This window comes from Mastigoproctus giganteus, chromosome 12, assembly GCF_048544385.1.
Source record: "Mastigoproctus giganteus isolate SK-2022 chromosome 12, ASM4854438v1, whole genome shotgun sequence".
Classification (NCBI taxonomy): domain Eukaryota; kingdom Metazoa; phylum Arthropoda; class Arachnida; order Uropygi; family Thelyphonidae; genus Mastigoproctus; species Mastigoproctus giganteus.
The window spans coordinates 164,182,827-164,210,264 of record NC_143586.1 but is presented as its reverse complement, the minus strand read 5'-3'; the positions used below and the strand labels follow the sequence as shown (position 1 = coordinate 164,210,264).

Sequence of the window (27,438 nt, the reverse complement as noted above, 5' to 3'; positions counted from 1 at the left end):
TATTCCATATTAACCATTAGAAAGACACAATATGGCTCTAGCAGCCTATGTGTCGTTAAAAACAACAACAACAACAGTGAGCAGTCAGAGAGAGAGAGAAATACAAAAAACAGTTGGCAAACCACACGAAGGAAGCTTGTTTTAAAGACCTTTATGCCGAACACGATTGAAAGCCTTTGAGATGCCAAGAGCAACTGCTTGTGTTTCACTGAACTTTTCATTTGAATTTGTCCATAAATGGGTAACGTAAGCCAGAATATCACCAGTGGATCAACACTGACAGAATCCATACTGGCGATTGTTGATCAGACAGAAGGTTTCTAGATAGTTTAAGAGTTGACAGTTAATTGATTTAATTGATTTCTCCATTACTTTAGAAAGAGTAGAAGTAATTGCAATGGGATGATAATTGGATGGGAGAGATTTGTCAACCTTTTTTTGGAACTGGCTGGATATGAGAAAATTTCCAAACAGAAGGAAAAACACCTTTGAAATAAGAAAGTGAAAAAAGGCAGCAAAGAACAGGAGTAAGTTCAGGAGTGCAGGTTTTGAGAACAAGTGGAGAAATACCATCAGGACCTGGAGCTTTCTTAGCATCAAGATTGGTCAAAATCCTTCTGACATCCTTTTGATGGAAGACTACAGGAGGCATTGAATGGAGCATGTTGGGAATGGTGGGAGATGTTTTTCCAAGATCCTTAATACATGAGTTGGAAGAAAAATGGGATGCTAGCAAGTCAACTTTATCCTTGACTGAAGTGACAATATAACCATTTGGTTTTGATAGAGGTGGGAGCAGAGATGGGTAAGCGTTGTGGCCAATAGCTTTGGCAAGAGACCAGAATGTTCGGCTACCATTAGGGCAAGAAGCAAGTTTTCTACTCTTAGCCTATTCAAAATCTAGTTAATAACTAGATTAATAACTGCTTTACAATTGTTGCAAGCTCTGTTGTAAGCAGAAAATGAAACGGAAGAATTGGAAACAAGCCAAGTATGATATGCAACATTCTTTTCTTGAACAGCCTTAACACATTTATTGGAAAACTAAAGTTTAGATAAAGGACAAGCTTTTAAGGTGTAGTGTGGAATTAAGGATTCCATTACTGCAAGAATAATTTCACTGACACAATCTGAGCAAATTGACAGTAATCCGACCAAGGAAAAGAAGAAAAGAAATCTCACAAGTCATCCCATTCTGCATTCTTGTAATGCCAAACAACATGAGGTTGGGAATAGCCATGATATAAAGGTTCCATTGGAGAAGAGACAATCATCAATATCTGAGGTGCCTAATGGACCACTCACTTCCACTGTGTACTTAGTCTCTGACAGGGAATATCGGAACGGACATATTCACAAGTACCACCTTTGAGGTGAAAGAAATTGTAAAGCGAATAATTTGGGTAACTGAGATGAGCAGTGATTGAATCAACCAATAACTGAGATTCTGTCAGAAAAAGTACATGGGGTTTGGATTTTGCTCTATTAGTTTGACAATTCATGGTGTATTCAGCAGTAAGAAAGGGGGGGGGGGGACATTCTGTATGAAATAATGAATTTTGGATATGGCGAACACATGTAAGAATATACCGAGATCCTTAACATAGTATGGCCTCGACAACCCCCCCCCCCCACCCCACACACACACACGCGCGTACACACTACTTGGACTCCCTCCAGTTACTATCTGGCAGAATAGAGGCAGCAAGATTATACACTAGCTGATTCGGAAGCCCTCCTAGAGAGTTACCAATAGGTTCAGTCAGGTGTACTAACTCGCAGCCGGCTTGCAAACACTGTTTTAAAGCTGTACCCTTGAAATGTAAGGAAGTTTGGATCTCACCATGGTGTTCTTGATAACCTCAAAGGATATCAATCATACTGCATGATGGAAGAGATAGAGGAGGGTTGCCCGAAACTTTTCTCTGGAGAACATGGGTTCCACTACTTCAACCCTACAATAAGCAAAGTGATGGTCTTCCACCGGTTGATGAGAGTCACCTGCATCCTATGCACTTTCTTCTCTGCCACATGTATCAGTAGTTCGTCTGACATCCATTTCGGTTTAAGCCTTGAACAGTATTTCTTTGTTGGTATGAAAAGCCTAGTAGCTTCTTTGATTACTTCCCTGAATACTTCCCATTTATAATTTGCTTGGTAACATTATCAGTTGGTCTGACTGCACACAGTTTAAAAACACTCTGAGATCACTGTAGTTGCCCTTACGAAAGCAAAAGCCTTTCCCTTTACCCTTGACAGTAATTATGTCTTTAAGTAAATTCTGCATCAGTACACTGTGTTCACTGCACCCAATGGGACTTTTACCTGCAGGTTCTTATGCATGAAGAATCACTACTGATAACCAAATCAAGAGTACTTCTTCTAATGTGCTGCTGTCGAAAACAGTCATCCAATAAATTCCCAAAAGTCTTGCTAGAATACAATTAACCACCCACAAATTCCAATCATCAGGAAAGTTAATATTCTCCATTATGCTTAAGCATGATTTATTGGTCCACTATTTCTCTGTATAGCTATTTGGTATACTCATCACAGTCATTAGGCATATAACACACTCCTCTCATTTTCATTATTTTAGTGCTTATGTCACACCAAACTGACCCATTGTCAACTGAATGCAGTGCCTTAGATTTAATATGCTTCTTAACTAAGAGCATACCCCCCCCCCCCGTTCTGTCCGTCCTTCCTATATATGTTGTACTCCCCATTTTCAGCTACAACGTGTCACCAGTATCATTACATTGTCTGCATTTGATGACTTAATCGGTACTTCAAATTTTTACAATGCTCCGAGCATTAGTATACATGAAAATAAACATGCACTTTTTCTTACTCTTACATGGGCTGTAGTTACTCCAATACAGCCCATGTTTACTGTTCTGTTATGACTGAAAGCAGAGCTTGAAATCCCTAGCATTGGTTTCCAGGCTGCTATATGTTACAATAGAAGCAGTGCAAGAATCACTTTCACCTCTGTCTGCCCATTTATGCACCTTCATGTGCATAAATGGACATGAAGGTGCATAAATGTGCAACATTCAGCTTATGCAATCCAAACATATGTCAGATCTCCATGCAGGTGGATATATACCTGAAATATAGAAAACAATGGACCCAACACTAAATCTTATGGGACTCTGCTAATAACATTAATTCAAGAAGAGCAGTGCCCATTGATAACCACTCCCTTTTCTATATATGGTTTTAATGTGCTATAAGTTAATATTGTTTTCACATTTTGTATTATTTGAAACTAAACTTAACTGAATATTCTTGTTTGTTTGTTGTCTTGCTAAATTATTTTAATATGGATATTTCTAATCTTCCTCTCTTTTCCAAGTATTACATTAGGTGATAGTAAAATTAGAGCTTTGAAAACACTGTATACAGTGGATTCCGGTTATTTGGGCCACCGGTTAATCAGGGCAGCCGCTTATTTGGGACAGACAAATCGTAAAGAACAGAACCCAATCGAGAAAATAGCAAGGGTTTACTTCGCTTAATTGGGACAACATGCCATTTAATCGGGGCAGGAGACCGCAGCACTGGAGATTACCCTACGATTGTCTCCGACCGTACCTCATGGTTCATTCGGATTTCTGGAGATCACCACCATAAAATAATAAAAACAGTTAGCAGTCACCTGTTTATTGGGCTTTTCTGTTAGTGCAATCTATCATAAATGGATAGTAAACTCGATCTTATTGAATTTGCAATAATACCGACAGCTGGAATTCTATGAGTTATTATGGTGAAGTGTGTTTACACTTCCACGAAATCTTCAATCATATAAAAAAAATTAATTTTCGGAATCTTCTCTTTATTCCTATTTTTAAAACTTTGTAACTTGTTACTCCGTTTTCGCTTGCACATATCATGTTACTCGCCAATTGTGTGTGTGTGTGTGTGCGCGCCGTGTTCTTTGTTATTGATTGCTTATCTTTTTACTGTTTTAAATTTTAACCCCCACCCACAAATGTTAGTGAACAGAAATGTCAACTAGTTAGTATGTACATATTAATTATTCCAATTATCAAGTTTATTCTTCTGATTTTCATGTATCATTTAATATTTTAATTGGTAAGGTAAGGTAATAAAGGGTAAATTTGTGCTTAATTAATCTTTACTTTTATAGCCTGTGGATATATTCCTCCTATTTTTGCTAATTAAAATTGCTGTTTAAAAGAATTAAAATTAAATTCACACACATGATTATAATGACCGGTGCTTACTACATATCGTATAGTGAATGGTACTTTACTGTAGTGAGTCCATCGTAATGTGATTTGATGGCGCCTCCATAGCCAGGTGGGAAGGAGCAGCAGTGCGTAGCACACGCTTCTTGATTAGATCGGGGTTCAAGCTCGTCACCACCAAATACGGAGGATGCGGAAAGTCAGGGAATGACCACCGCATATCCCGGAGCAATATGGCCTTAGTTGCTAATGCTCCTAAAAACCAAATAACAAACAAACAAACGTGATTTGATTGTATAGTGAACCAATTGTAAAGCAGAGGTCAATTGTATTTTTAACTATTTACGTGAAACTTCGGATAATTGGGGCAGCCGCGTAATTGGGCCAAAATGAATTAGCTCCAAATAACCGGAATCAACTGCATATGTAGATGGTTATGCAGTGATATAATTCTTATCATAAAATTAACAGGAATCAAATTTAAAAAAGTATATGAATTTAATGTCAAAATCGGACTATTTATTAACATTAAGAATTTAATTTCTAAATTAAAATTTTGCCATTATCACCCCCCCCCCCCAGTGTGCAGAACATGTTTAAATATTTGACAGATAGTTACAGAACTGTGATATATTTGGCTATGACTTTTCTTTATAAGATGCCTTACTCATTTAGCAGTCTACATTCTTTTGAAAATAGACATCATAGATGTCTTAACATCATAGATTAATGAAATTCATTTGATAACACCATTATTATTTATTTTCTCCTTTTTTTTTCTTTTTTTTTCACTTCTCCAGGTCGTAATGTGGATTAATCATAATTTTCTTCTTATGGAAGATTTAGATGTGAAAAATCAGTTGGATGTTGCCTTCTTGTCTCTGCGCACTGCAGTTCCACTTATATTGAAAATGGATGTGACAGGCGAGGTTAGAATATTAATTATTCAAACTGTAGTTTGGGTAAAAATAATTTTCATTTTAAAATGAAATAAAAATTTGTATTATGTATTGCTTTCATTTGACTGATTCAAGATATAATTTTGTAAAGACAAAAGTTATGTATTTTAGCATAGTTATTTTTTATATGTTCATATTTGCACATATCACCAATGTAAGGTATTTTTATGATATCAAGATAATAGCATCAATGTCATCAAATATTTTCAATATCTAATACTTTGGTAGAATAAAATGAAAACTCAGTAAGATGACAGGCGATGTGATTTGTCGGGTATATTGAAAGATTTTGGATAAGTAACTTAATATGGAATATTGCTTAAGCTTATCAGCTATAATAGAACATGCCACAATTGAAGGTTAATTGATTTAGTTATAGTCCCAAGTGCCAAGCCTTTTCATAGTAGTAGTAGTAGTGGCATGTGATGCAAGAAAGCAAGTGTATGAGCTTATGCAGCATCAGCCAAAAAAAAAAAAAAAAAAAAAATCACACCATTCCCTCCAAATGCCTGTCCAGTTCCTCCTTAAATTTATTCAATCTATCAACTTCCACAATGACAGATGGAAGTTTGTTCCAGCAATTAACCACCCGCTGGCTAAAGGCAAATTTCCGCACATCTGTTCTACATCTGTCTTTTCTTAATTTGAATTTATGCCCCCTTAGGTTCGTAATCTGAACAAGTAGAAGAAGCCCATCAGAATTCAGCGTGCTCAACCCATTCAAGGCCTTATACAACTCAATCAGATCACCGTGCAGGTGCCTAGTCTCCAGCCACTGCAATTTGCAGAACTTAAGCCTCTCTTGGTAAGAGGATCCCTTCATTCCCCTTACCAATCTTGTTGCCCTTCTCTGTACACGCTCAAGTAAATCTACATCCTTCCTAAAATGAGGCCTCCAGACCTGTACGCAGTACTCAAGGTGTGGCCTGACCATTGCCTTATACAGAGGGACAATCACCTCCTTCTCCCTGCTAGCAAAATTCCTATATATCATTGACTAAACCCCATGACCTGCCCTGGCAGCCTGTCTGCATTGCTCAGAAAACTTCATATCTGACTGCACAATTACTCCCAGGTCTTTTTTCATTTTCTACCACATTAAGTGTAGTACCACACAGTTGGTACGTTTCTCTGGGGTTACTTCTACCCATATGCAGTACTTTGCATTTGTCAAGGTTAAACTTCAGTTGCCACTTCTTAGCCCATCTGCCCAAATTATATAAATCCTGTTCCAGTAGTACACTGCCATTACTGTCATTAACAACCCTGCCAACCTTTGTATCATCTGCAAACTTTGACATTAAGCCTGATATACCTTCATCAATATCATTGATAAATATACAAAACAACAGTGGACCTAACACTGAACCCTGTGGGACACCACTAATAACATTAGTCCACGAAGAGCAGCACCCATTGATTACCACCCTCTGTCTTCTCCCACTTAACCATCCTTTTATCCATTGTAGCAACTTACCCTTAATACCATTCTGCTCCAATTGTACAAGTGTCAAAAGCTTTCCTGAAATCCAAATATATGATATCAAAATTATTTTTTGCATCCAGTTCCTTTGTAACCACATCATAATAACTAATCAAATTTGTCAGACAAGACTTTCCCTTAACAAACCCATGCTGTGTCTAAATTATTGCTGCAGTCTTGTCTAGATGATCTTGCAATGCAGCTTTAACCAGTGAGTCCATTATTTTACCCAGAACAGAAGTTAAACTAACTGGTCTGTAATTACTCGTGTCACCCTTCGATCCCCCTTTGTGAATTGGGGATACATTTGCACATCTCCACTCCGTGGGAACCTCCCCTGAGTCCAAGGATGCTCTCATAATTATGGCTAAGGGTTTGCTTAGTTGCTTTGCTGCCTCCTTTAATATAACTGGATAGATCCCATCCACCCCAGGTGCTTTTCTTATGTTTAACTTCAACAATTTCTCCTCCACTTTGCTTTCAGTTATTACAAAATCATTAAGTATCCTGCTACAATTTGATAACTTTCTGCCATTTTCAAACCATAATAATTCCTCACGTGTGAATATAGATGCAAAATACTTATTCAGTTTGTTTGCTATCTGAGCAGGATCATCAACAGTCGAACCATCGATGTCAAGTGGACCAATCAGATTCATCCCCTTCCTTTTAGAGTTTATATAAGTAAAGAAATCCTTGCTGTTTTTCTTAGCATCTTTTGCCAGGGATTTCTCGTAATCTGCCTTCGCCTGCCTAACCTCCTTTGTGACCTGATTACAGACTAACTTATATCTGCCATAGGCTTCTGAGTCGCTTGATAATTTATATGCATCCCATGCATTTTTCTTCTCTGTTACGAGTCTCATTAGTTCATTAGATAACCATTTAGGCCTAAACCTTGAACAATATTTCTTAAAAGGTATGAAACTTTTAGTAGCATCCATGATTAATTCCTTGAATGCTTCCCACTTAGAATTTACTGTTGGTAACATCGTCAGTTGATCCGACTGTACAGAATTTAAAAACTGTCGGAGCCCACTGTACTCACCTTTACGGAAGCAAAAACCCTTTCCTTTACCCCTGATGGTAATTAAATCTTTAAGTAAATCCCACATCAGTACACTGTGATCACTGCCACCTAGTGGTTCCTTTATCTGCAAATTCTTAATACACGAATGATCACTGCTGATAACCAGATCAAGAGTATTACTTTCTCTGGTTGTCTCTCGAACATGCTGCTGCAGAAAACAATCGTCCAATAAATCCACAAAAGTCTGACTAGTGTGTGAGTGACCAACCCACAAGTTCCAGTCAATATCTGGAAAATTAAAATCCCCTATTATAAGACATTCTGATTTACTAGCCCACTCTATTTCTCTGTACAATTGTTCATTGTATATGCAATTGAAGGCAACTTCAATGCATACCATCCATTATGGGTTCTCCCACTGCAGACAGACTAGTCTCCTCTGAGGTGACAAATCATGGAAATGCTGATGGACATACAGAATCTAACATTATTGAATACTGGTTCTCCTACTTATATCCATCTTCCTACATGGTCCACTTCGGTAATAGAACTCTCCATTCTCTTTCTGATCCTTTTTCCACATGTAGACTAGGCAGTTCTTAATGACACTCTCAACAGTGAACATTACCTGCTAATATGTAGAATTCAAATATCCTTCTCCTTACCAAATTTTTTCTAGATCTTGTTGCAGTAGCATACTCTTACTATGATTAATCAGCATACTTTGTATTTTGGAAAACTTGGACATTAAGTCTGATTATGCCTTCATTAATAACATTAATACATTTTGAAAATAATGGGCCCAACCTAAACTCTGGGGGAATCCACCAGTAATCCAAGATGAGCAGTGCCCCTGATAACCACACTCTTCTACTCAATCATCCCTTTATCCATAGCAGTAACTTTCTCCCAATGCCACACTACTCCAATTTGTACAGTAGTCTTTCATGTGGAACAGTATCAAAAACTTTTCTGAAATCTAAGTATATGATGTCAAAATTATTTTTTTGCATCCAGTTCCTTATTATTGAGGTATTGAATCCAATCAGATTGGTCAGACAAGATCACCCCTTAACAAATCCATGCTGCGATTGCCATATAACCATATTCCTCTCTAAATTGGCTTCTGCATTTCTTCCTTAAGCAGTAACTTGATTATTTTACCTGGAACAGAAATCAAGCTTACAGGTCTATAATTTCTCACTTCACCTTTTCATACCCCTTTGTGAATTGGGACAAAATTGCAAGTTTCCTTCCCTGAATCAAAGGTTGTTTTCCAATTGTGGCTAAAGATTTGTTTACCTCTTTTGCTGCCCTCTCTTAATATAATTAGATACATCTCCTCCTCCCCGGGTGCCTTCTTTGCTTTTACCTTCAATAGTTTCTCCTCCTAGTTATCCCAAAATCAATTAGCTCTCTGTTAGAATTTGATATACTTCTGTCACCTCAACTGTAAAAAAATTCTTGCGTGAAATGTAGATTCAAAATATCTATTCTGTTTTTCAGCATCCTGAACAGGTTCATCAACAGTTACACCATTCATGTCTAGTGGACCATTGTGATTCATCCCTTTCCTTCTAGTGTTATCATAAGTAAAGTAGTCTTTTCTTTGCCATGGAATTCTTATAATCTGCTTTAGATTGCCTAACCCTCTTTGTAACAAATAATTTATAGACTACTTTGTACTTAATGTAGGTTTCTATTATCTCCTGATTGTTTTTACATATACCATATATTTTTATAATATGTTACTATGTACTAATGACCTTCCATATACTGGAAATCCTGTCCATAGTTTTGCTGATGATAGCATTCTGTGTTCCAGTTTGAGAAACCTTGCTCACAAAGGGCTCCAAGTTTTTGAAGATCTTTCATCAGTTCTTTAAATGCCATTCTCCAATGGGACAAAGAAAAGTTAGTCAATTTTTCTTTGTCCCATCTTATTTCTCACAAAAAAAAAAAAAAAAAAAGTCTACTGCTCCTATGCTCATCTTCAGTGACATTCAGATTTCTATGAAAAATCATATATCTCTTATTATCTCTTACGATGTGCTTATGTCAAAGAAAATTAGAAATCGAGTAATCCCTTATTAGGGATTACTCGATTTCTAATTTTCTTTGACATAAGCACATCGTAAATACTGCTTTGTCTGTATAAAAAAACTGGATTATCTTTCTTAGGCATGTTAACATATATGTGTAAAAGTCCTTATTATCTTCAGCATGTTTGTCTACATGTAATAATGGGGTTGAAATATTCTGTATTAAACTCTCACAAGATTATGTGACTACTGCTGCTATTATTTTCACAAATGAAAAGTAACAATGTAACTAATAGCAACAGTGGCAGAGTCAAATAAAATTTAATCTTATAACAAAACACCATACACACCACACAAATAATTTACAGTATTCTACATTGTTTATTAGGCAGCATAGTTTCAAAAGAGAACCAATGTGTGTGCTTTAAATGTTATTCATACACCAGATGTATCCTCCCTCTGCCACTGTACAGTCTTGTAACCTGTGAATTAAATTAAAATGAACATTCTTTGAATAATGCTGTTAAGCTCAGTGCATGTATTGCAAATTCTATTGAGATTGTGTGAATTGTTGATGGGTGTTTCTTACACTGTTGCTTTAACAAAACCCCAAAAGAAAATGTCTAAATGGTTGAGATTGGGAGAACTCGTTGGCCAAAACACATCTCCATATCCTATACACTGGCCTTTAAATATACATCATACACACTGTTGTACTCTACAATTTTGTGTGGTGGGGGTGCCATCATGCTGGTACCAAGATGTCAGGCTTCAAATTTTACAGAACTTTTTAACCAGTCATATGTTAATGCAAAGTAAGTCATATTTCACCTGAGTCAGCATGCTGTCATGAAAAATTGGGCCTACAACTTCATCTTGCCATATGCCACAAACTGACAGACCATCTCACCCAGTTGCGAGTATTTCTGCAACAGTTGGGGCTTTGATGGATAGGAGACGAGTAGCAAGATTGTGCCTATTGGTGAAGCAGTCTCGAGTGAAATTGGCCTTGTCAGTCCACAGGATATTGCTGAGGAAACTGGGATTTTCTTTGGCCTTGCTTAAGGGAAAATTACAAAACTCCAGGCATTTTGTATCATCACCTTCATGCAGAAAATAGTGATAGGGATACAGTTTGTTCTTTTGAAGGATCCTTCAAGTGTGTGTGTGTGTGCGTGTGCGCGCGCGCGTGCGTGCGTGCGTGCATGCATGCATGCGCACTTTATCCCTCATGTGGAAAAAGCTTTCCAGACACTGTTAGTTGGATATGACAGGAACGAGGCCATAACACCTTCTTTGTGTACACATTCCAAATGCTGTAAATATTTGTATCCTTTTTTTTTTTTTTTTTTCATGCATCAGACTCCCTGTTAGCATAAAACAATTCACAACACATAATTGTGGTATATGATATTGCATCCTCTGAGGGCATCTCTCAGAAAATAATCTCGCTGTTGCTCTAGCATCTCAACCGCATTCTCCAGACAATAATATCTCATATAAATCATTTTTGGATAATATATTTTCACGTGATTTTACAAATGTGCATGTGAATAAAAAAGTTGTACACAAAGAAATTGTACTTCTAATGAATTTTGCTTCACTTTTTGTTCAGTGTGTTTAACACAAATATATAAATTTCATGCTTATACTGTGTGCCAGTGCATATTCTTGAGTTTGATGCACTAGTTGAAGGGTCGGTTTGTGTCCATATTTGCATAAAATTCTGTACTACAAGGTATTTGTCATTTCCAGTGGACTGGTGAGAATGTGGCAATTCATGGGACATTGAAACCAAAAATCCCCTCACATTTAAATCAGACAAAACTATATTGCCTGTCATTTAAATTATTACTTGATGTGTCATTCTTTCCTGTGAAAATGTAGAACGTTGTAAATTGTACTGTAAAATGTAAATTGTTATAAATTGTTCTGCTATTTTATTATGAAATTAAAATGATTTGAATTTGTTGTTGTTATTACTTACATTGTTACCCTTCATTTGTGAAAATAATAACAACAGCCATACAATGTTGTTGAATGTTACTGATAACTGCTCTTTTATAATAAATGGCCAAAATCACAAAGTTAATAACCATTCCCATTTAATTTATCTTTTATTGTTATTATTATTTCCTGATAAAGAATTTATTATTGCTCATTGTTTTTTTTTTTTTTTAATTTTTATTTCATGAAACTGCTGCTCTCTCTCTACCACATATTTTTTAAAATAATTCTTTTGAATTTTATTTCTTTGTCATTATTTGCAAGGAGACACATGACACAACTGTTCAATACAGCTAAACATGCTTATCGAAAAGCAGCCATCATATCACTTAGCATGTTAGTTAATTTTTTGTTCAAATAAAATTGGTTTACATTCATTTCAAATATATTGATCATGTTTATAGATCAAACCAAGGACAGAGAACAACATTTCCACTGACTTAATCATACAGTGCTTGATTAAGCAAAATTTAAATTTAGAAATCGTAAATCTAAGCAGTAACACTTAGTCCAATTTTAATATCAAATTCAAAAATTTCAGCCCAAGTATGACAAAAAAAAAAAAAAAAAAAAAAAAGAGGTCCAGATGGCATATAGCTTAAACCTAAAAATAAGCAAGACAGACCCCCAATGTATTTTAATTGAAAAACTCTGTATGTATTATATTGCATACTAACTTCTTGCATTGCTGTATTTCCTTTGGCCTTACAGTTCTTAATACTCACACATGATCAAACATATCTTCGATAATATGTTTATTCAAATAAATAAATGACATTAATAATAACTGAACCAAGAAAACTATTTTTTATATATTATAAATCAAACAAAATGAATAGAATCTAACGTAGCACAACAGAAGAGTCTGTAGTTCTAGATAAATAAAAAAAAATGAAGAAGTGGAGTACTTTTTCACTTTACAAACCTTGCAAAAATAATTACAAGAAGATTTGCTTGGAATAAACCACATCGTGTTCTCACATGTTTTCAGCTAATTGCTCTTCAAAAGCCCTGATATGCCCAAGGCTTAGGATGATGCTATTTTTACAAAATTAGAGAGCATAACTGGTGAGTAACCTTGATTTAGAACAGCAATTGTTCAATACACAACTGAAATATAAACATTACACATGAAATGCGGTGCCTCCGTAGCCAGGTGGGAAGGAGCAGCAGGGCGTAGCACACGCTTCTTGATTAGACCGGGGTTCGAGCCCGTCACCACCAAATATGGAGGATGCGGAAAGGTCAGGGAATGATCACCTCATATTCCCAGAGCAATATGGCCTTAGTTGCTAATGCTCCTAAAAATCAAAATAACTAACTAACATGAAATGCAAGTTGCACCTGGGTGGCACTGTGTGCCCATGAAGCCCAAAAAATAAGAATGGACATGTCAGGTTATTTCATACTATTCTCTGTGATAAACATAAAAACATTACTTCAAAAACAACTTGAATAAAGGCAGATCTATATGCAGAAAGGTAGAGGAAGTTCCAGTCGTTAATGTTGAACAAACAGTTAATGTGAAAAAGTTTTTCTTGCATGGCACCTGACAGGTCATTCATGCCTGGTGCCAAATTAAAGGTTGATAAGTACTAATATTTTGGTTATACTCTCAATACTTTTGGTAATAAAGTATATTTTTAACTGATCCTTGAATAAATTGTACTTGGTGTGGTCTTTTCATGTATAGGTCATTATAAAATCAGACGATATGGAATTAGCTGGAGAGATAATTCAGAGTTTGGCCAATTTTTTAAACCTTGAAGATCTTCAGGTTGTTGCTGAATTCCCTAATGAGTTCGAGATTTTAAACAATCTGATGGCCAAGGTGAGTAATTTTTTAATAAATTGCTAAAGTATTAAATTGTGAACACATGAATATGAATGCAATATAACATAAATGCAGTTAAATTGCAATTCACAGCATGTATTTAAGGGGCAATCTTGTGTTGAAAAATCTGATTGGATACTATAACACAGTAACAAAGGAACTGGATGCAAAAATGATAATTTTGACATCTATACTTAAATTTCAGAAAGGCTTCTGATACCTTTGTATATAAAAGACTGCCATACACAATGTAGTGTGGAATTAAAAATTGTTGCTGTGGGTAAAGAGATAGTTGAGTGGGAGAAAGACAGTGAGCTGTTATCAACTTGGATCAATGTTATTAGTGGAGTTCGTCAGGGTTCATTGTTGAGCCCATTGTTTTTTCTCTATTAATGATATTGATGAAAGCAAATCAGGCTTAATATCTAGGTTTGCAGGGGATGTGAAGGTTGGCATTTTAGTTGATCACACTAATCATGTTATGCTGCTGCAACAAGATCTAGGAAAATTAGGCATATGGGCTGAGAAGTGGCAGTTGAAGTTTAATATTGACAAATGCAAGGTACTTCATATGGGGAGCAGCAATCCCAGATTACATACCAACTGTGTGGTACTACATTCAGCATATTGGAGGATGACAAAACCTGGGGTTAATTGTGCAGTCAGATATGAAATTCTATCAGCAGTGCAGACAGACAGACTGCCAGGAAACTCATGGGTTTTATCAATGATATACAGGAATTTTGCCAGCAGGGATAGGGAAGTGTTATCCCTTTCTGTACGGCAATTTTAAATACTGTATACAGATCTTGGAAGCCTTATTTTAGGATGTGGAACTGTTGGAACAGGTTCAGAGAATATCAACAAGATTGGTGAGGGTGGCAAAAGGGAGTTCAAAATCTAGTTTAGACTGATTAATAACTGCTTCACAAATGTTGCAGGCTTTGGTGTTGACAGAAACTGAACCTGGACATTTGGATGCAAACCAATATGAATGTTGCAATAGCATTTGGATGCTACAGTATATGCAACATTCACAAAAGTGAACAGTGCTCAATGGCTATCATCTTTCACAACAGAAAATTGTTATTACATTTTGGCAGTCAATGTAAATTGCATTCAGATCCTTGGGATTAATCCTTGACAGAAAGTTAAACTTCTTTGAGCATATTAAACAAATTATAATTTACACAGACTCTCCCAGCTCAATCAGAGCAATGCAAAATCCTCCTATAAGAATTGCCCTGTTTTTAACTAAATCAGAGCTTGCTATTACAAATTGAACATCAATAATTAGTGAACTTTTGTTGGATTCCAGCACATTCAGGGATAAAGGGGAATGAACTGGCAGATATACCTGCTAAAATAACATCAACTATTTGACCTCTGTCCTTATTCCAACCTTTGACTATAATGTCATCATACAAGCAGCATGCCTTACATAGTGGCAAGAGCTATGGCACACCAGAATCAATAATAAACTTTTCCAGTTGAAACAGGACACAAAATTTTAACACTCAAGCATCCAGACAATGAGATGAGAAGTGGTATTTTTACGGGCAAGAATAGGACTCATCTGACTCACCTCCATCTACTCACAGGTGGCGATCCTCCTCCTCAGTGCTTAGCACAACAGTCAAATATATTCTTATTGACTGTCCTCACCAGCAAGAGGACATCAGTCCTGCTTTCTCTGATTATTCTTAAAGAACCGATAACACTAGACATGCTATTGGCAATGAGGCAAACATTAATGAACTTTTCTGCTCTCTGAAAAAAATTGTAATACAGTAAACCCCCGCTATTCACGGGGGTTACGTTCCTGAGAAATGTTGCGAATACTGAAAATGCGAATACTGAGTTATGGCTCCCATAGTAATAAAGGGCTTCCATTCCAAAGTATGAAATATATAAGAAAAACTAGTCTAAATTTTTGTCTATGTATGTATTATATGTACCTTCATAATATGACTATGTACATAGACAGTACATAGTGAAATGCAAGCATATGGCATCAAAATGAAAATAAGAAACAATTTAATATTAAATGTAATATTTATTAGAAATTTCAAACAAATCTTTGAAACCAGCACCTTTGCTAGCAAAAAAAACTTATCCCGCCAGTGCTATTACCAGTTTCGCTAAAGTGTTGATAAAGGAGTTTTGCCTTTTCACGAATGATGAGTGAACTTAACGGAATTTTATTTGGAGTTCAGTCTTCTATCCACAGATTTAAAGCATTTTCCATTGTTTCTAATTTAACATCACGAGTTACAGAGCAAATTTTTGAAGCAATTAGCGCGTTTTCACGGACACAACGGCGGATTTTTTCTTCCGATTTTTTGATTGATCGTACTATTGACTCATTGATTTTATAATGTTTTGCCACTGAGGAGACACTTTCACCATTAGAAATTTTGTCTAATAACTCAATTTTATTCGCTAATGTCATCACCTTCTTTGATATTTTCACATTTCCCTTGTTATTCGTAGCCATATTTTTGTACGGGTTAGAAAGAACTTGTCCACAATAAAGTCACTTTCGTCTTTTAACACACTCGAAAAAGTCTGTTTTACACTGCAAAACGGTAGATTTATCACTTTTGTAAGCATATCAATTTATAAATTGATAAATTTATTCAATTTATAAGCATATAAATTAAAAGCAAACGACAAAAACTTCCATTACAAGCACATAACACATACTGAACAAGGATTAGCGAAAAACATCCACGCTCGCGATTTTGTCACCCCTCTCTCCCCACCCACTGAACGCTGTTTTGACTGGGAAAGATGATTTTAGCCACGCCCATGTTTTTTTATGGCGGATAATATTCACAGCACTTTAAAATTTTCACATTTTTTTAGGTTTCATTTTATATTAAATCAGCGATCGCAAACACAGATACCGCGAATAGCGGGGGTTTACTGTATATCATTAATTCTTAATAGGTTTCTAAAATGAAATTGAAGTGGCTTCAATTCTGAATTATTTCCTAACACATTCCTATGAATAGGCACATTATAGCCAGTGCAGCATATGTACCACTAAAAACCCATAGGACACATCTGCACAAGATCACATCTCTATTAGGGATTACCCTAACTTCTAATCTCTCTTGGCCTAAGCACATCATAAATATTGCTTCTTCTGCATCTAAAAAATTATTGGGTTGTCTATTTCATGCTTGACATTTCTTCCAAATAGCTGCTCACTCTGTACAAATATCAAATCTTTTTTTTTTTTTTTTTTTATGAAAACCCCAAACACGAGAGGTATTAGAACCTATAGTACTTGGGTTAGAGGTTGAAAAGGTGAAAGAAGATATTTGTTGACATTAGACTTGAACTTCTGTAGACTGTAATTTTCAGGAAATACATATGAAGGTTGTTCCAGAAAAATGGCAGTTGAATAAATAAACAAGGAAGATGAAAAGTTGGTTCTGTGAGTTTGAAGTTGGACAGTAAATGAATGTTGGCTGGTGACGACACTTGTTTGGACTGTTTTGAAAGAGAGAACAGGAATTATAGAAGCCAATTCAGAAGAGCAGTGCCCATGGAAGTATAAATATGTCCATATTTATACTTTATATATTAAATCTGCCCTACTATGTAATATTATTCCCACATTTGATCAGAAATTTCTAATCAGATTCTGATTAAAAACCTCTCACCTGATCAACAATTGCTAGTATGGATCTGTCAGTGTCAATGTCCACTGGTGATATTCTGGTGTATGTAACCCATCTATCGACAAATTCAATGAAAACGTTTGGTCAAAATCAAAGCAATTGCTGTTGACATTTTAAAAGCTTTTGATTGTGTTTGGCATAAAGATCTTCTAAATAAGCTTGTATCTTATGGTTTGTGGGCCATCTGTTTTTTTTTTTTTTTTTTGGGTATCCAGTTTTCTCTCTGGCTGCTCACTGTGGGTGACCTATGTCTTCTAACTTTTCCACTAATGCTAGTTCCCCCCCAAGGTTCAGTTCTTTCTCCCACTCTTTTCCTATTATATTAATGACTTTCTTCCATTGACCAGAAATCCTATCCATAGTTTTCCTGATGATAGCACATTGCATTCCACTTTCCAGTTTGAAAGATCCTGCCCTGCACAAACAGCTTCAACTTCTGAAATATCCACTACCAATTCCTTAAATGCCAATCTCCAGGAATTTTCCAGTGGGGGCAAGGATAACTTAGTTGATCTCAATCCTAAAACTCAGTCCTGTCTTGTATCTCACAAAAAGGATTCTTCTGCTCCTATGCTTATCTTCGATGACACTCCGATTTCTAGGCAAGATCATATATCTCTAATGGGGATTACCCCTGATGTCTAACCTCTCTTAGCATAAGCACATTAGAAATATTGCTTCATCTATATCTAAAAAACTGGGTTTCCTCTTTTGCTCTTGTCTGTTACTTTTCTTTCACACAACTGTACAGATTGCAGATCTGCCTCATAGAATATTGTTCCCACATCTCAGAATAGTATTCCATGGGGTAGTACCTCCAAAACCTTTTTTGGGCTTCTAGACTACATTCAGTTAATTAATGATCCATCTCTAACAAGGTCTGTCCACTTTCTATCTCACAGATTTTCTGTTTCTGCTGCATGCCTTTTCTGTAGATGATTCCACAATGCTTCTTTAACCAGTGACTCCATTATTTTCCCCGGAACACAAGTTAAACTAACAGGTCTATAGTTCCTTGTGTCACTTTTGATGAACCCCCTTTGTGAATTGGTGATGCATTTGCACTTCCATGGGCAGTTTTTCTGAATTGGCTTCTATAATCCCCTCTTCCAAGCCAGTTTGAAAATGTGCTCAATCATAATTTTACTGTCCAACTTTTCTTATTCTTCATTTATTGCCTCAACTTTCATTTTCTGGAAGAACCTCTCTTCATATATATTTCCTCTCGATTACATACAGTCTACAGAAATCCAAGTCTAATATCAAAAAATATCTTCTTCTCAACCTTCAACCCATGGACAGTAATAAGTACTGCAGATTAGCATTAGTAGAGGCATACGATGCAAAAAAGCAAGCTTATGCAGAATCAGCCAAAAAAAAAAAAAAAAACCCTACCATTTCACCCCTCCTATGTGAAGTGGTCCAATGTGATTGATCCCTTTCCTTCTAGAGTTTACATAAGTAAAGAATTCTTTGCTGTTTTTCTTTGTGTCCTTTGCCAAAGATTTCTTGTAATCTGCCTTACCTCCTTTGTGACTTCATTACAGACTAGTTTATATCTGCCATAGGCTTCTGTGTCACCTGATACTTTATATGCATCTCATACATTTTTATCTGCCACGAGCCTCATTAATTCATCTGACATCCATTTAGGCCTAAACCTTTAACAGTATTTCTTAGTTGGAATGAAAAGCCTAGTAGCCTCCAAAATTAAGTCCCTGAAGGCTTCCTATTTAGAATTCAACGTTGGTAACATTATCAGTTGATCTCACTGTACAGAATTTAAAAACTGTCTGAGACCCCTACAGTCACCTTTACGAAAGCAAAAGCCCTTCCCTTTAGCCTTGATGGTAGTTACATCTTTAAGTAATTCCCACATCAGCACATTGTGATCACTGTCACCCAGTGGTTCCTTTATCTGCAAATTCTTAATGCATGAATAATCACTGTTGATAATCAGATCAAGAGTATTACTCCCTCTGGTTGCCTCTCGAACATTGCTGTAGAAAACAGTCATCCAATAAATGCACAAAAGTCTTGCTGGTGTGCAAGTGACCAACCCACAAGTTCCAGTCAATATCTGGAAAGTTAAAATCTCCCATTATAAGACATTCTGATTTACTGGCCCACTATTTCTCTGCACAATTGCTCATTATACTCATCAGATTCATTAGGCCTTCTTAGGCTAGATTCTAATACCTCTCATGCTTGGGGTTTTCATATCTAAAAAAAAAAAAAATAGTAAATCCCAAATCAGTACATTTGTGACCATCTGTAGATTCTTAATGCATGAAGCATCGCACTGATAATCATTGCTTTCTCTCATTGCCTCACTAACAAGATGTTGAGACAGCCATCTAATAAATCCATGAATGTTTTGCTACTGTGTGAGTGAACAACCATAAGTTCCAGTCTTTCTTCTATTTTCCTCTTATATTAATAAATGTCCTTTTATATTCTTCTCTTGTATTATATTAATGTTCTTCTTGCACTAATTGCAAATCCTATCCATAATTGCACCCTACACTGCAATTTAAGAAACCTTGAAAAACTTCAATATTTCTAAAATCCTGACTTATTTCTCACAAAAAAAACAGTCCACTGCTCCTATACTCATCTTTGATGACACTCAAATTGCAAAATTTCTACAGATCACGTATCTCTATTAGGGATTACTGATTTGTAATCTTTCTTGAAATATGCATGTTAGAAATACTGCTTTCCATGCATCAAAAGAATTGCATTTTCTTTCTCGCTCTCTGTAGTACTTTTTTTTTTTTTACACAATTACCCACTCTATGCAATTCTCAATTTCCCCATACCATGGAATATTGTTCCCACATCTTAGGTAGTGCCCTCTAAAACCTTTCCAAAGGTTCTTGACCCCATTTAAAAGAGCAAAGTGGAGAGACTTCTGGCTCATAGAATATTGTTCTTTTGAATTGGCATATTAATGACAATTTCACTCACTTAATTCCCCCCACTTTCTTCCAAACCAGTCCAAATATGTGCCACAACTGGTTAGTATCCATTCAGTCACAGAACCAACCTTTCCTCTTATTGATTTATCCCTTCTACTTCTTTTTGGAACCACTTCTCTTCACATTTTTTTCTCAAAAATAACAGTCTACACAAATTCCAGTCTGATATCAACAAGTATCTTTTTGTCTTCCCCTATGTACTATATTAAATACTGTAATTTTTTTTTGTCTTATGCTGTGTAGATTTTAATTTAAAAAAAAAAAATCAATCCATATTAAGCATTTAATAACACCTACATTTATTTTCTTATGAAGTGCTTCAAAAAATTTTTGAAGCACTTCATAAGAAAAATGGCACCAAAATAAAATTTTTGGTGCCATTTTTCTGTACCAACGTTCATATATTCACATCTTGCATGGTGTCTTGCTGTTGGTTTTATATAATTTCTGCAGGCATTTATGTGAAAGTTATGTTAAAAGTGCTTTTTCTATTCAGGTAGAAGAATACCAGAGTGTTCGGCAAAGACTTTCTGCCGATATGGCAGATAATTCCAGTTTGATTCGCAGCTTTGTGGTACGTGCTGAAGACGCTCGTCTCATGGGTGATTTGTAAGTTCAATTTCCAAAAAATGTTGTTTTATGAATTTTATTTCATTAACTAGTATTAGTATTACTAGTTACAAAGAAGTGTGCTTATAGAGCACCAGCAAAAAAACACAAAAACCCTACCATATCCTCTCATCTGTACTTCTCTAATTTTGTCTAATCCTTCTTTAAATTTATTCAAATACCCACTTCAACAATGGCAGATGGAAGTTTATTCCACTGGTGGAAGCAAATTATTGTGCATCTCTCCTGTATTCTTTTATAAATTTATTTTTTGTCTCCTAAAGTGCGTTGTCTAAGGGAAAAATAAGAATGCCATCAGATTTTAGTTTACTCAACCCATTTAAAGCCTTTAACACTTCAGCAAGTTTTCTCACTGCCTAATTTCTAGGTGCAATTTTCAAAACTAAAGTCTTGCATGGTAAGAGTGCCCAACAGAAGCATATGCTTCCTAAAATTAGGCTTCCAAACCTATATGCAGTACTAAGATGCAGCCTAACCTTATATACCTCAATATATCATCTCCTTCCTGTCTCCACTGGAAAAGTGTCTAATTTCATTGACAAACCCCATTAGCTGTCTGCACTTCCCCGTGAACTTCAAGTCAGACTGTACAATTATTCCTAGGTCTTTTTCATTCTCCCCCCATGTGGAGAAAACAAAAAAGACCTAAAGAGGCCTTGAGTACAGTACTGTTTTATTTATTTACTGTACTCCTAGCATTAAGTGGGCAGTCAATGTATATACGCAGCTGTTTTTGCTCTTAGTGCAGCCTACATATTTAAATGTCCCATGACGACACCCAGCAGGATTTTTAATCCGTCATACCTTGTCTTTGAGCTGCTGTATGTCCTGGTAGATGTGTGGGAATCAGTTAAACCTGTTCTTAAGGCTGCTTAAACCAGTAGTCTGTATGATAAGTCTTGTAATATACAAAATGAACATATAAGAATGTCCATTATTAATGATGGAAGACAGAATAAAAGTACAGTTTGCTGCATATAGCTTGTCACTTTTTAATTTGCTGAAGAGATTATACATACAAGGCTTGATTAAAAAGTGTGATGAATAATTGAATGCACAGTGGAGCTAAAAGATTGTGACCAGAAGGATTACATCTTTTGAGCACACAAATACCAAATTTTAACTTGCAGTTAAAACCTATCATGAAGTTGCTTTGAGGGAGCATTTATCTTTCTCAGTTGGCATGTATATCAAAAATGGGTTTTTGCTTGAAAACCCATTTTTGGGTTTACGCAAAAAATGAGAAAGACAAATACTCACTGAGATGCAAACTCAATTTTTATTTTATCTTTTTATTTTCACAAGAAATGATAACACTGTTAGATTTTGGAATTTTTTTTTTAAATTTTGTGAATTTTCTGTTATTTTCATTAACAAATTGTCCAACAAGTGTGCTGTAGTATTCTACACTGCAAATTACAAATTCAAGTTAATAGTGATCTATCAGTAAGATGCCAAAGTAATTAGCCATATGGTGCAAGGAAACCCTTGGGTATTTGCTACACTGACCCACCACATTCATTTTACTTTTGCCTCTCAGAGCCTTATGAACTCAATCAAATCTCCTCTCCAAGGTGTCTAGTTTCCAAGCTCTGCAGCCTATATTCAAAGTCTTTCCTCATATAAGCACACTTTTGCCAACTTCACCAGGCATATTACTCACTTTCAGACAATTTCAAGAATCACAGTGTCTTTTTTTTTTTCAGGTGTGCTCACCATACCTGGACAGTAAATTGTGGTCTCAAAATTGCATTATACAGTTGTATTATGACCTTCCTGTGTCTACAAACAAAAGTTTGATAAATCATCAAAAGGACACCATTGAGTCCTCCTTGCTGCTTGTTTACACAACTCAGAGAACTTCATGTCTGACCATATCCTACTATTTTTAGTTCAATCCCACTAAATATGTAAGTTATTTTGGGATTACTATTCTTCAAGTGTAACACCTTGCATTTTGCTGCATTAAAAGATAGCTGCCATTTTTCTGATCATCTCTAAAGTCTCTCTAAGTTGTCCTGAAAAAGCTGCACTTGGCACTGACCACCAACTACTCTACCAATCATAATATCATCTGCAAATTTGACATCCTGCTCATTATCAGTTTATCGTCATTTAAGAAAATCTAAGGTAACAGTAATCCCAGTATCAATCCTTGGAGAAGCCCACTTTTTTTTTATTAACCCAATGTGAAGAATAGCCATTAATCACAACTTTCTGCTTCCTGCCCTGCAACCATCCCACATTCTATCCAAGAATTTTCTCTGTATTCAGGATGTTCCAGCTTATACAATAAACTCTCATGGAAGATTAAGCCAAATGCTTTGTTGAAATATAAGTAAACAATGTTGAAAGTATTTCCTACATCTCATGAGCAACTGTCAAAATAGCTAACCAGGTTAGTAAACATAATATTCCATTCAGAATTTCATTTCTATCTAAATAAGCATGTAATTCACTCTATTTTTGCCTCCATGATTTTCTCTAATACTGAAGTAACTGACTGGTTGGTAATTACCCACTTCACTCTTAGAGCTACTTTTCTGTATTAACTTCACTCCTAGGTCCTCTTTTACAAATTGATTTATTATTCCCTTGGACAAATGAAATTCCAATTTACACTGGGCATTTCTCCAGTCCAAGGAAATAACATGCTGATGGCATTCTTCCTCAAACTACACACTAGGAGGGGGGCATAAATTCAAATTGAGGAAGGATGATTGAAGGATAGATGTGTGGCAGTTTACCTTTGGCCAGTGGATCATTTGAACAAATTCATCTGTTGTTGTGGAAGTCTGTAGATTGAATAAATTCAAGGAAGAACTAGACAAATTATTAGGGGGGGAGGATGGGAAGGTTTTTTTTTATGATGCTTTATAAGCTTGCTTTTTTGCATTATTTTTCACTACTAATAGTAATACTAACTCCTGAGTCTAATAACAACCTCATAATTAACCTCAGTGGTTCAGTGCACTCTCCTGCTACTTTCTCAAAATTACTGGGTGTATGCCTTACTTGCTTTTAGGCTTGAAAATTTTTCTAATATGATGGGCTGAGAGATGGCAGTTGAAATTTAACATTTACAAATGCAAGGTACTGTATATCAATTTAAGCATTCAAGGAAGTAATCTTGGAAGCTACTAGGTTTTTTGTTCCAACTAAGAAATACTGCTCTAGGTTCAGGCCCAAATGGATGTCAGATGAACTAATGAGACTTGTGGCAGAGAATAAAAATGCACAGGATGCACATAAATTGTCAGGCAACACAGAAGCCTATGGTAGATACAAGCTAGTCTGTAATCAAGTCACAAAGGAGGTTAGGCAAGCAAAGGCAGATTATGAAAAATCTTTGGCAAAGGATGCAAAGAAAAATAACAAAGGCTTCTTTACTTATATAAACTCTAAAAGGAAGGGGATGAATCTGATTGGTCCATATCAATGATTTGACTATAGATGATCATTCTCAGATAGCTGCTGAACTAAATGAGTATTTTGCATCTACATTCGCACATGAGGAGTTATTCAAGGAGAAGAGGGCAAGATGTTTACAGACTTTGATGGAGAGTTGAATGATTTTGTAATAACTGAGAGCAGAGTGGAGGAGAAATTGTTGAAGATAAGCATAAGAAAGGCACCTGGGATCTATCCAGTTATATTAAAGGAGGCAGCAAAGGAAGTAAGCAAACTCTTAGCCATAATTATGAGAACATCCTTGGACTCGGGGAAAGTCCCCACGGACTGGAGATGTGCAAATGTATCGCCAATTCACAAAGGGGGATAAAAGGGCGACACAAGTAATTACAGACCTGTTAGTTTGACTTCTGTTCCAGGGAAAATAATGGAGTCACTGGTTAAAGAAGCATTGCAGGATCATTTAGACAAGACTGCAGCAATAATTCAGACACAGCATGGGTGTGTCAAGGGGAAGTCTTGTCTGACCAGTTTGATTGGATACTATGATGTAGTCATAAAGGAACTAGATGCAAAAAATAATTTTGATATGATATACTTGAATTTCAGGAAAGCTTTTGATACTGCACATGGACGACTACTGTGCAAATCGGAGCAGTATGGCATTAAGGGCAAGTTGCTACAATGGATAAAAGAATGGGTGAGTGGGAGAAGACAGAGTGGTAGTCATTGGGTACTGCTCTACGTGGACTAATTGTTCCTCAGGGTTCAGTGTTGGGCCCACTGTTGTTTTGTATATTTATCAATGGTATTGATGAAGGTATATCATCAACCATAATGTCGAAGTTTGCAGATGATACGAAGGTTGGCAGGGTTGTTAATAACAGTAATGACAGTATGCTTCTGCAACAGGATCTGGAAAAGTTGGGTAGATGGGCTGAGAAGTGGCAAAGAAGTTTAACGTTGACAAATGCAAAGTACTGCATATGGGTAGCAGTAACCCCAGAGAAATGTACCAACTATGCGGAGTTTCACACTCAGGGTAGTGGAGAGTGAAAGAGACCTGGGGGTAATTGTTCAGTCAGATATGAAGTTTTCTGAGCAGTGCAGACAGGTGCCAGAGTAGATCATGGGAAATTGTCAATGATATACAGGAATTTTGCGACAAGGGGTAAGGAGGTGTTTATCCCCTTGTATAAGGCAATGATCAGGCCACACCTTGAGTACTGTGTACAGGTCTGGAAGCCTCATTTTAGGAAGGATGTAGGGTTGCTAGAATGAGTACAGAGAAGGGCAACAAGACTGGTGAAGGGAACAAGGGGTGCTCTTATGAAGAAAGGCTTTAGTTCTACAAATTGCAGCTTCTGGAGACTTAGGATTGATGGATGGATTGATCAGGCTTAATGCTGATGGGATTCTTGCTCAGATTACAAACCTGAGGGAGCATAGATTCAAACTGAGGAAAGACAGGTAGAAAGTTTACCTTTAGCCAGTGGGTAGTTGATTGCTGGAATAAACTTCCATCTGTTGTTGTGGAGGTTTATAGCTTAAATAAATTCAAGCCAGAACTAGACAAACATTTGGAATAAATGGATCAGTGAAACAGGAATGTTTTTTTTTTAATGTTTTATGGCTTATGCTGCTTTCTTGCATCGTGTGCCTCTACTAATGCTAATATGGAACCAGTAATACCAGATTAACATACCAACTCTGTGTTATTACACTCAGGAAAATGAAAAGGCCTGCAGGTAATTTTGCAGTCAAATATGAAGCTCTCCAATCAGTGCGGACAGGCTGTCATGAGAGCTCATGGTGTTTTGTCCATGATATGCAGGAAGTTTGCTAGCAGGGATAAGGAGGTAATTATCCCTTTGTAAAAGGCTGCATCTTGAGCATCATCATATACAGGTCTGGAAGCTTCATTTTAGGAATGATGTAAATCTGCTGGAATGGATATAGAGAAGAGTAACAAAATTGGTGAAGAGAACAAAAGGGTGCTCTTACCAAGAACGGCTTTAGTTCTGCAAATTGTAGCCTCTGGAGACTAGGTCTCCAGAGGCTACAGTTGCAGAACTAAAGATGATTGAAGTTATTTAAGGCCTTCAATGGATTGAGTAAGTTGTGTTGATGGCATTCTTTCTCTTGCCGAGACTACACATGTGGGGGTGCATAAATTTAAATTGAGGATCATTGCAGGATAAATGTGTGGAAGTTTGCCTTCAGCTAGCGGGTGGTTGATTGTTGAAATAAGCTTCCATCTGTTGTTGTGGAAGCAGGTAGTTTGAATAATTTCAAGGAGGAACTAGACAAGTTTTTGGAGGGGGGTAGATAAGTAAAAGTGGGTAGTTTATTTTATTTATTTATTTATTTTTTTTTTTTGTGGTTTATGCTCTATAAGCTTGCTTTCTTGCATCATTTGCCACTCTTTAATATTAATACTAATTTTATTATCACTAACTTCATGATTTCCAGCTTCACTTGCAATTTGTCCCCATGAAGGATCTTGCTTTTGTAAATATTGATGTTTGAAAGCTTTTTTTATGTATTGTAAAATCTGAAAAAAGGCAACACATATGGAACACAACCTTGTGTTCCATATGCAGAAGTGATTTTTCGATTTCGATAATATGGCCCCTAACGAGCATAGTAAGAAGAAAATTTCAACTTCTGAGTTCTTGGAATGAATTACTAAAAAACAGTGTGTTATTGGGTTCACATTACGATATTTTCACGATTTTATGGTGCTTCTGGAACAGATTAATATCATAAAGTGGGAGGGGGGGGTCTTCTATACTGTGCAAAAAGTAGGAGTCTCACAAGAACAACCTTTAACTGAGAACAAATCACCCAGTATTTGAGGATTACTGCAACAGAGTTGAAGATGCATTTGAGGTGACAACTTATCACATGATGCAGAGTGAGGTGACAGTTACCGATCACATAATAAGAGCTTGGTGGTACTGAAACTGTGGTGTTGCCATACATTTTTCCGAGAGCCGTAGTTGATAATGTAGAGTAACTTGTTAATACGAGACCCTGTAATACAAATGTAATTCGAAAACAAGAGCCAATCGACAAGTTTTAATGTAATTTTTGTGTTCAACAGTTTTCCTAAAAACTGCTCATCCCTCTATGATTTGTTTCACTGCAGA

General features: G+C 36.3%; 1 protein-coding gene across 1 annotated transcript in view; it reads left to right on the top strand.

Moving 5' to 3' along the window:
- Positions 1 to 27,438, top strand: part of LOC150077566 (BBSome complex member BBS2-like) — a 196,657-nt gene that overhangs the window by 162,135 nt on the left and 7,084 nt on the right. Inside the window, exons 14-16 of the mRNA XM_090386874.1 lie at positions 5,018 to 5,146; positions 13,432 to 13,569; positions 20,742 to 20,854. Of these exons, the coding sequence (XP_090243000.1) occupies positions 5,018 to 5,146; positions 13,432 to 13,569; positions 20,742 to 20,854 (380 nt within the window). The remainder of the gene's footprint in view (positions 1 to 5,017; positions 5,147 to 13,431; positions 13,570 to 20,741; positions 20,855 to 27,438) is intronic.